Source organism: Tasmannia lanceolata, unplaced genomic scaffold, assembly GCF_043159265.1.
Source record: "Tasmannia lanceolata isolate RefF3 unplaced genomic scaffold, GAP_Taslan_0.1 ptg000011l, whole genome shotgun sequence".
Lineage (NCBI taxonomy): Eukaryota > Viridiplantae > Streptophyta > Magnoliopsida > Canellales > Winteraceae > Tasmannia > Tasmannia lanceolata.
In genome coordinates this window covers 23947107-23957176 of record NW_027518688.1, presented here as the reverse complement: position 1 = coordinate 23957176, position 10070 = coordinate 23947107, and the positions used below count along the sequence as shown (strand labels likewise).

The following is a 10070-nucleotide window of genomic DNA, read 5'->3' as shown; positions in this document are numbered from 1 at the left end:
ACTTCCCCAAAAAAAGGGAAATTATATAGTCACTCCCTCGTTTTGATAATGGCACTCCTAATTTCAACAAACACTTTTCCTGGTTAGTTTTAATAACATTTTGGGCAGTACAATAGCCTCCTAAGAACTAACTACAGAGTGTAAAAATGAAGAGAGCAGTGCCATTATTAAAAACAAGGGAGGGCAGGTATCATTCCCCTAGAAAATTCATTTCACCCTTAAAAGATCAATTAAGAAAAATATCAATTTTTTTTACATAGAATTATTTGATAGCACACTTGCTTACAAAATTCATTTTGTGAAGAAATATCTAAGCACTCTTTTCTCTTTATCCTTACAAAAAGATTTGATGTGGTAGAGCTTAGCACATCCTCAATGAAGAAGGGATCATTTTCTAAGCAATGCAAGGCAATGTGTTCATATGGTTCTTTCATTTCCCACAGAGACTACTTTGTTTGTGGTGGTACTACCTGTAAAAGCTCCACATTCAGATCAAAGCTGGCTCCTGGCTGCAACATATAGACATATAAGTAAATTCAGTGAGCAATAACTTTCAGTATTTATAAAGAGAAATGATGTTTTCACCCTCTTTTCCAACATTTCTACCCCTTTGTTTGTCTTTTCCTGAAAAGTCAAAACATAAGGGAGTGGAAATAATTTTGATTCACAAGATTTTCACAATAATATATGAAATTCATGTTTAATTCAAACAATTCACATTTGATTCAAAAAATGAAAGATTTTTTTTTAAGAGAAGTGATATCAGCACAAACAGTTTTTTATATCTGCACTAACCCATCTTGTCTTTTATTATATGGAGAGCTGTCAAAGGTTATTATGGTTCCCAAAAAGCTATCGCAAGCCGATTAAAAAAGAAAGGACAAGCTAGGTTTGAGCAATTATTAAAACATGGTTGTGCTGATATCATTTCAAAGTTTAAAATGGGGCATATTCAGGATATTTTCAAGAACTTTCAATTATTTGGAGAACTTTGTAATTATGATGTGGGGTGTTTACCGGGATTTCGCTCATTCCTTTTTTGCCATACCCAAGTTCTGGAGGCACAATTACCGTCCTCTGGCCCAATAAAGAAGGAATATATAAAGATCACATGAGCTTAGTCAGATAAAATTTATGAAGCAATAAGAACAAACTGCAATTTCAGCACTGAAAGAAATGGATAATAAGAGAATTTAACAATATAAAAATAGACTACTGATATGTGCACTGCCATGTTTTGATAATTGCACTAACACACCTTGTCTTTTACTATTTAACCAGCTGTCAATGCTTATCACAATTTCCAAAGAGCACTCAGGAAGCAAATTAAGCAATAAAAGAAAAGGCCAGTTAGTGCAAATATCAAAACATGGCAGTGCCAATATCAGTAGCCTAAAAATATAAAAGGTTCACCTTCCCTCCTACTTTCATTCCTTCAGTTATTGAGTACATGGCTGGGGGTGGTTTTGGTGCAGCCTGTGCAGAAAAAAGACCATTGGCATTGTCTACATAGTCGCGCTTACGTTCCTTGCCCGGGGATGATCCAACAGTGAATATGTATGGCTACTTTAGCATAAAGAGAATGTGTCAATGTCTTACATATTTCATAAACAAGAAGGAAAATGAAATATTTGGAAAAATTGAATTAAACATCCATCTTATATAAATAATATGAAGATAGACTAATGGAAGATAACCTGTGCAATACTGCGATTCCCTGCTAAGAGTTTGGATTCACGACTCGAAAGAGCTGTAATACCACGATAAATGCAGTCGAAATGAACCTATAAAGCATCAGTTAAACAACATAATATTATGATGAGTTTCATCTTTTCTTTAAGATTTCTATAAATAAAAAAAAATCTTTCCTTTAAGATTAATCCGACAACACAGGAGAAAATAGTGTAGTTCCAAAAATAATTCTTTCCTTTAAGATCAATTCAACAACACAGGAGAAAATAGTGTAGTTCCAGTATAAACAAACCTGGACAGTTGAACCCTTTTCAGCCATACGACCCTTCCCCTCAATTAGATCATAATACTTCAGTCCCTCAGCTGTGTTGCAAGTTGAGATTGCAGACATTAATATATTTAATAGAAGAATAATGATGATTTATTAATAATGCTTTCAGAAACTAAGGTTAACAATCACAAGCAGACTCAGGATAACTGCTTACAGTGAAGTACATTGCTTCTACTAGCAGTAGCAGACAAGTGTTAGCTGGAATTTTTACTACATCAAATGTTAAAAAGACACGCTATTGATCCTTTAGATTGTTCTATATTTCTGGCATAGTATCATGGTATAAGTAATCAACTTCTTTTTTCTTTGAACAACTTAAGTAACACACATTTCCCTTAACATTGTCACTGTTATCAAATCAATGCACAATGATATATGGATTCAAAACCGTTCAAAAAAAGATATATGGATTCAAGCATGATAGACATGTTACTCTTGAAAGATTTTTCACCATGGTTACCCACTATGAACATCTTTGGAGGATCATCCTGTTGAGAAATTGCATTTATTAGAAAAGACATGAGTATTATTATCCACAGTCAAGGTGTTATTAAGGTGTTACGAACCTTAAAGGAACCCTTCTGATGGAATGGTTGGTTGGGAATGTAATAATAACCAACATCTCACTTACTCTTAACTGATGGAAGTCTGCGTAGAATAAAAATTAAGTTGACATATATCAGTATTCCTTGTATAATAATAATTAGAATCTAGGACTCTTCGACTAAGGATTTTTTTCTGATATACTTAGGAAATTAATTCACAGCTGGTCCGGTGAGAACTTCCAAGAAAGGGATCTATTCTTAAAACTTACTTCAAGTAGTATAAGTTTTAAGTGAAAACTTCATGATATCCAAAGCTTATTGCTTTGAGCTGTCGGTTGTTGGAAGATTAGGATGAGCAGAATACAAGAAAGGCAAAGGGAGAGAAATAAGCATAAGAATTATAAAGTACAACTGATTAAATAACACCAACTCTAACAACTTAAGTTTTTGGGTAATTGGTTGTTTCACATGGTATCAGAACTATTGGTTCATGGCAGGTCCTGGGTTCAAAACCCAACAACCCCCTTGATATTAAAAATACATGTGTAAGGCATCCCAAAAAAGAGGGGCACCCGCAAGGGGGGGTATTAAAGTATAACTGATCAAATAACACCAACTCTAATAGCTTAAGCTTTTGGAGTAATTGGTTGTTTCACACATCTAAGTTTTGGATTTGAGACCAAGCAAATCCAGGGGAAGCAAATAAAACTGGAATTACATTACAAGTCCAAATCCCACATGACATTAATATTAACACTGTCATCTGGTTCAGCCCCCAAAATTGCAGCAGTGAAATCCACTCCTCATGAACACTACGTTAACCCCCTCCCCCCTTCCCCTCCCGGTCGCGGCGGACAGAATCGAATGGTAGATGGTGCAGGATAGCGCAACCAGGGACCTGTGTTGTGGCATCCATGGGCTTAGCTGAGACTATAGAAAAGTTTGATGTAGAATTTTCATATTGAATTGCATATCAATCTAACATGTACGTGGAACTGAAAACTACAACACTCCAGAAGAATTGGAATGTGCTAAGAGAAAGGCAAAAAACCCTATTAAAAGTTCTAATTAAAAAGTTGCCAATGCCATAGAAATATAGGGCCTTGGGTAAGATCAATTCTGAGACTCATATTCAAGAATCTGAATAGGTTGCTTGGAATGAATACCCTCCAGCATTAAATAACCTTATTATGAGCTAGCTCCTCCCAAATTTCAGGTTCGGCTACACGTTCACTATTCTTTCCACTACCGCCCCTTCTCTAAAAGAATAAGAATACCTAAACTGAGATATCCGATCATATAAAATCCTGAGACAATAGAACTGAATCAAGAATATAAAGAACCAAGTAGTAAAGTAACCCAACAATGAAGAATTTCCATTTGAATCCCATTCAACTTCTAAAAACTAGAAGAATAACTCTAGAGAGGCACATTAAAAATACAAGGATGACTTAAACTGTACGGAATAAGATCCAAGAAAAGAAACTATATTTTATTTTATTATTTTTTAAATCCCTTTAAATGGGCATGGAAAATTTCAAGAGAAAAGTTTGTTGAAGGATCATGTTTCAGCCCTTTTCCATTTCTTTTTCTTCAATTCTCATGTCACCACACCACATAAACAAAGAAGTGAAGGAAATGAAGTCCTTTACTTCCTTTAAATTACTCTCACCCATTTAATCTTCACTTGGATCCATTGAAATTCAGTTTCAATTTGATTTTATAAGATGAATGAAGAGAGGTGACAACCAAAGTTTGAAATTAAGAGACAGAACCGAAACCAAAAGTTTAAAGAGAAAATAGACTCCGCCAAAATGACTCTTGCACTAATCCCATGCTCTTGAAGAAATGCTTATCACCTTTCCTAAACCACAAATGAAAAGTTCTGCGAATACCGAATGCACCATGAGCAAGGTGGAATATGCATTTCCACATTTCCTAAATGAGCGAGAGATGGGAAGAGGAAGGGATCAAGAGAGAGACAATGAGAGAGAGAGAGAGAGAGAGAGAGAGAGAGAGAGAGAGAGAGAGAGAGAGAGAGAGAGAGAGACAGAGAGAGACAGAGAGAGAGACAGAGAGAGTTAATCTTCCTCGGATGTTAAGAATTATCTCTACGGACCAAAACAAGAACACAACAGGCAATCCTTTGCTAGGGCTTGATACAAATGCTGTTAGAAAGTGTTCTAAATTAGTATGAAAAGAAAAAAGGATTTCTAAGATACCCTATTTTTGGTTCGGTTTCTAAATTAAACTCATTAAGGGTTTTTACATATTTACTCTTTCTTTGAAAATAAAAGTTTTCACTTCTTAAGTTTACTCTCACATGGAAAAATGAGAAGAAATTTAAACCTCCTAGATGCCCCATATAAGGCCTAGGCTAGAGAGGCTTTTAACACATACAAAAATTTGTGTTAAGGCCAACCAACAGAGTAGTAGCACAACTAAGTGAAGGTTGACTAGTGGTAGGCCCAATTAGACATAGCAAGGGTCAAAGCATTCAGGGAGAGAAATAGGAAGAATAGAGCGAGTAATTAGATCTAATAAGGTCCCCACTGCATACAACCTAATTGCTCATATAATTTACCTCACTGATTACAGTGATTGTCTTTGAACTAATAGGTCTCTTCGTTCATGGAGCCATCATTGATCGATTTGATCAATCTAAAAGGCCTCCATCGCTTATGGTAAAAGGGCGGCCCAGTGCACGAGGCTCCCGCCATTGCGGGGTCTGGGGAGGGCTAGATGTACGCAGCCTTACCCCTGCTTTGCAGAGAGGCTGTTTCCGTGACTCGAACCTGTGACCACCAGGTCACAATGGAGCAACCTTACCGTTGCGCCAAGGCTTGCCCTCTAAAGGTGATTGTATTGATGAAGCTGTTTGGATCTATAAGCATCACTTAATAGTGTCTATCTTGATTTTTTGCATAGATATGTGATTATCACCAAGCAATGTTGTCCTTGATTTTTCAATTCTGTAGACTCCATTAAAATGTGGCTGACTTAATCAAATGCATGGATCTGTTGACATCACTGAGAAGTGCTTGCCTTGATTGACAATTGATTAAGAGTCCAACAGTGGGTTTGTTATGAATCTCTCTTGCAAAGAGTTTGTAATATCTGATTATAAGACTTCACTTTCAAATTTTTTTCTAAATCAGATTTAATGAATTATACGTTAATTCAATGATCTCTCCTTGATGAAAACTAGTGTTTACTAAATAATAATGTTAACTCGACAATCGCTCCTGAATGATAATAAACTAATTTCTGAGTTATAGCGTTAACTCGACGACAACTTTCGAGCAATCTGTGGAGATTTATGTTATTTGGGCATACTTGAGGAGACTCAAGTATACTCATCTCAGATTGGTAGTGAAAAGCACATCTTGATATCAGATTAAATCTGGCTTGGTTGAATCCGAGAGATAAGATTACCAAAATCCCTTGCACGTTGGGAGGTTCCAACTATATTCATGAATTGGCATTGCAATGAGCCTCTAAGCCATGATGCAAGGTTAACAGATAATTTTATCATGTACACATTATTTCCAACAAATACTTGAATGATCTCCTACAAATACAACTTGAATTGAAACCAAAAATGCTTTGCTGATTTCAATCCCTTACTCCATACAACTTACAACTTTCTATTCAATTGCTTCACATTTACTACATAGACCGTCAAGGTGTCTATAATGTCTTCCGATTTCAATAGCAACAGTCAAGGTCTTAATCAAATCACTTGTACTAGTCTAGAACACAATTTGTACACACCCATATAAGGAAATAGTAAACCAAGATCATCCACCAACGGGCTAACATGCAACTTGGTGATTTCAAAACAGGGTTCACAATATCAGCTAATACCTATAGATATCAGATCATCCAGTCATTGATACAAGATAACAAAATACATCACCAATACCATAACAATATTATTTTTGAGCATTTTAGTGATGCTTATCAAACCAAGTACCCATAGTAATATTTTAAATACTATTTCGAATGAAAACCAACTCCATTCTTGGTTTTTCTTTTCGGGTTCGAAGAATTATCATACAATGATGACTGGGTAGTCCTTCTACATCAAAACATTGGTTATAAATACTGATATCTTTGTATTTTCTTTATTTGCTTACAAAATCTTACGCTCCAGTCAAATGGGCTTAAGAGAGCTGAAAAGCTTTACATCAATGGGCTCTCTTCCTTTTCCAAACTTTTCTGGAAAATTCCTGCAATCCAAACAGGGCCATAGGCTGACATCCTACAGTCAAATGGGCTGCGAGAGCTGAAAAGCTTTACATCACTGTTGAATTGGCAAATGCTAAGGATGTAAAGCTCAAACTGGAACCAGAAGGGAAATTCTATTTCTCTGCCACTAGTGGGATCGATAAAATATCATATGAAGTTTGCATTGACTTGTATGATAAAGTTAATGTGGATGAGAGCAAAGCTAGCATTGGTTTGAGGAATATATGTTACCTTTTGAAGAAAGCAGAGAAAAATGGTGGAGTAGATTGTTAAGGCAGGATGGAAAGAGTCTTATTTTTTAAAAGTTGATTGGGATAAATGGGTTGATGAAGATGAGGATTCAGAAAACAAATTTGGAGATGACATGGATTTTGGTGACGTGGATTTCTCGAAACTGAACAGGGGTGGCGCATACGATTTTGATGGTGATGTGGCTGATGAGGATGGAGGCAATTGTGACACAGAAGAGGTGAAGAAGAAGAAGAAGAAGCCCCATCAGGGGATGGCGATTCAGAGGCGAAAGCTTGAAGCAATAATTAGTTGTTGGTCCTCTTCCATACTCTATTCTCGCTTGCTGAAATCATATTATCTGTCTACAAACAAAAATAATTCTGCTTAACAGGATCATTACTTCTCACAGTGTTAATTCCCTATTCATGTGGGTTCAAGGCTTTTTTTTTTTTTTTTTTTTTTTTTTTTGGAAATGTAGTCTCCATTACAGTGCATCTGTTTAACCTAATGTTGCTCGGCTCATTCCATTTACTTGGTTTTGGACTTCAATCAACTCAACTCAACTAAGCCTTTGTCCCAAACCAGTTGGGGTTAGCTAATGAATCCTTTAGAGAATTTTCATGAAGTACGTGAAAGAATCTACCCGGCTCAAATTGACTGAGTCTTATCCTGACACTAGTTAGGTTCATCTACATGGATCATTTTCTTCCACTCTATCCTATCCAAGGTCATGTTCTCTGTTATGTTCCTAGCCCTCAAGTATTTCCTCACTGTTTCTACCCAAGTTGTTTTCAGTCTGCCCCTACCTCTTTTTACTCCATCAACTTCGCACGAGTCAATTCTTCTCACTGGAGCATCCAAGGTCATGTTCTCTGTTTTGGACTTCAATCAAAAAAAATCTTAAGCCTCATCCTAAAAATCAATTGACGAAACAGGTCCGGAGCTTTATATTTGGTTTCTGATAAGTTACATCTTAGTCAAACCAAAATCCTTTTGAAGCTCTGATACCATGTAAATTTTCTATGAATATGAAAAACTCCTCAGAACCGTGGTGGTTTGGTAGACATTGTATTGCTTCTTTCACAAGATTACATTACATTTATACACAATCAACAATCAAGTCATTTATGATACAAACATAGAAAGTCTAAATGAATGATAAACAAAAGGATGCTCTATGGCATTTAGGAACAAAGCCACTTATGGAACTAGTGCATTTGGGAAACAAAGAATCCATTCCACTTATCCGATGTGGGACTATTTGCTTTTGTGTGGAACCCCAACAATCTCCCCCTCCACGAGGAAGCAACGTGGACAATCTCGCCCCTCCACGCGTGGGAACCACGAGATACTACATCAGGGTTTCCGAGATCTTCCCCGAAGGACATTTCCACCCTCAGAGGCAAACCGGAGTTACCACGCCCTGAGCTCTAATACCATTTGTAGGGAATATAACCCGGTAGAACTCGCCCATAAAAGCTCTTTAGAGGGAGGGTGCACATTCCATCCCCATCCATTCCACTTATCCGATGTGGGACTATTTGCTTTTGCTTGGAACCCCAACACTTTCTCTACCCAATTAGAAATCCAGACTATTTTGGGGAACGTGAATGAGATATGATTATTCATCAAATACCCAAGTGGATAAAGTAAAAATAAAATAAATTTGTGCAGTATAACATCATCAAATGGGAAATTATAAGAGGCAGTGCATGTCATTATGGTCAGAATGTCATAACAAATAGTTTAATCACCGTAATTACATGAATACATACACAATACATGAAGAGTATAAGTTTTCCATGCATTGAATTAGTGAAAGAGAAAGAGAATTGGCTCACAGCTGGTCATGTAATCTTCTAAAGGGATAGTTTTCCTGTTCCTCCTCTCTCTGGCATGTGAAGGTGGAGAGAGGGCTATGAGATTAAAGGGAAGAACTGAAGAAAGAAGAGCAAATCTTCTTGAAATGGGTAATTGAATGAAAATTGGGTCTGGGTTTTGCTTCTGAAACGTTGTTGATTTGGGACGGAGATGAAGATCAGTATCCCATCTTTCAAAGCTCTGTATAGAAGCCATGGCCTTTTAGAATGCAGGGTAAGATAATAACGGTAGTGTATCTATATCCACTCCCTTATATTACTGAATTACCGTAAATGCCCCTAATGTTATCAGCACTACTGTATTCAAGTAAATGCACCAACTCAAGGTGGTCTATGTTAATATCTGATCCTTTTTTCATAGCAATGCAAGCCCAAAGATCTGTCTTAGGACTCTTACATGTGAATGCATATCCCTTGTTTGGTAGTGTCATGTACCTTCCTTTCGAAGATGACAAGATTAACGGCCCTACCGACACTACTCTCGGACTCCCTCCACCGTCTGATCGAATCTCGATCATCGCTTCTTGTCATGGGTTACTCCTCTGCCGCAAATATGATGGTCATCAATACTTCGTGTGCAGCCCCATGAAAAGGACCCACCAGCCACAGCCACTACTGAGACTTTGGAGGCACGAGTTTGAGAACTAGCCGTTAATGTCCATCTGTCCGAATGTGTCACTATAAGGTGGTTTGTATCATTCGGAAGGAATCTATCGCTGCTCACGACGTATTTAAATTTAATATTTATTCATCGGAGGCCTGTTCTTGGGGATTTTCCCACAACACCTTGCCTGCCCTACGAGCGAGTTTGTTTATAGGAATGGCGCTGTTTACTTGAATTGAGCCCTGCATTGGCTTCGAAAGAGGGGTGACATTGTTGCATTCCATGTAGACAAAGAGCACCCTTGGAGGATCGAGTTGCCTGAAAAAGTAAGGGCCACCTCGAACAATTCCATGTAGATCAAATGAAGATTTTCTAAATGTGGTTCAACTTTCAGAGAACATAATGTCAATCTGGGTGCTCGAAGATTACAATAATATGCGATGGAGGATGAAACCAACGGTTAGGATAGCACAATTGAACAATGGGAGCAACCCAATTTTTTACAATGGCAGATGGATCGTGTGGGCATCAAAATC

At 37.2% G+C, this 10070-nt stretch overlaps 1 protein-coding gene and 1 pseudogene across 4 annotated transcripts; one reads left to right on the top strand and one right to left on the bottom strand.

The window, feature by feature from the left end:
* Nucleotides 1–210: 210 nt before the first annotated feature.
* On the bottom strand, nucleotides 211–9161 carry LOC143886292 (FKBP-like peptidyl-prolyl cis-trans isomerase family protein). Of its 4 annotated transcripts, none has more exons than XM_077390229.1 (7): nucleotides 8892–9161; nucleotides 1985–2055; nucleotides 1698–1784; nucleotides 1414–1563; nucleotides 1018–1077; nucleotides 586–624; nucleotides 211–509 (listed from the first exon to the last, which is right to left on the bottom strand). In XM_077390229.1, exons 1-7 carry the CDS (start codon nucleotides 9124–9126, stop codon nucleotides 447–449), a joined length of 705 nt encoding a protein of 234 aa, XP_077246344.1. In that variant the 5' UTR covers nucleotides 9127–9161; the 3' UTR covers nucleotides 211–446. The 4 variants fall into 4 exon arrangements, with proteins under 4 accessions (XP_077246344.1, XP_077246345.1, XP_077246347.1 ...); XM_077390230.1 differs by having other exon boundaries at nucleotides 1426–1563; XM_077390232.1 differs by lacking the exon at nucleotides 586–624 and having other exon boundaries at nucleotides 1426–1563.
* On the top strand, nucleotides 5200–7438 carry LOC143886923 (co-chaperone protein p23-1 pseudogene; annotated as a pseudogene).
* Nucleotides 9162–10070: the final 909 nt, after the last annotated feature.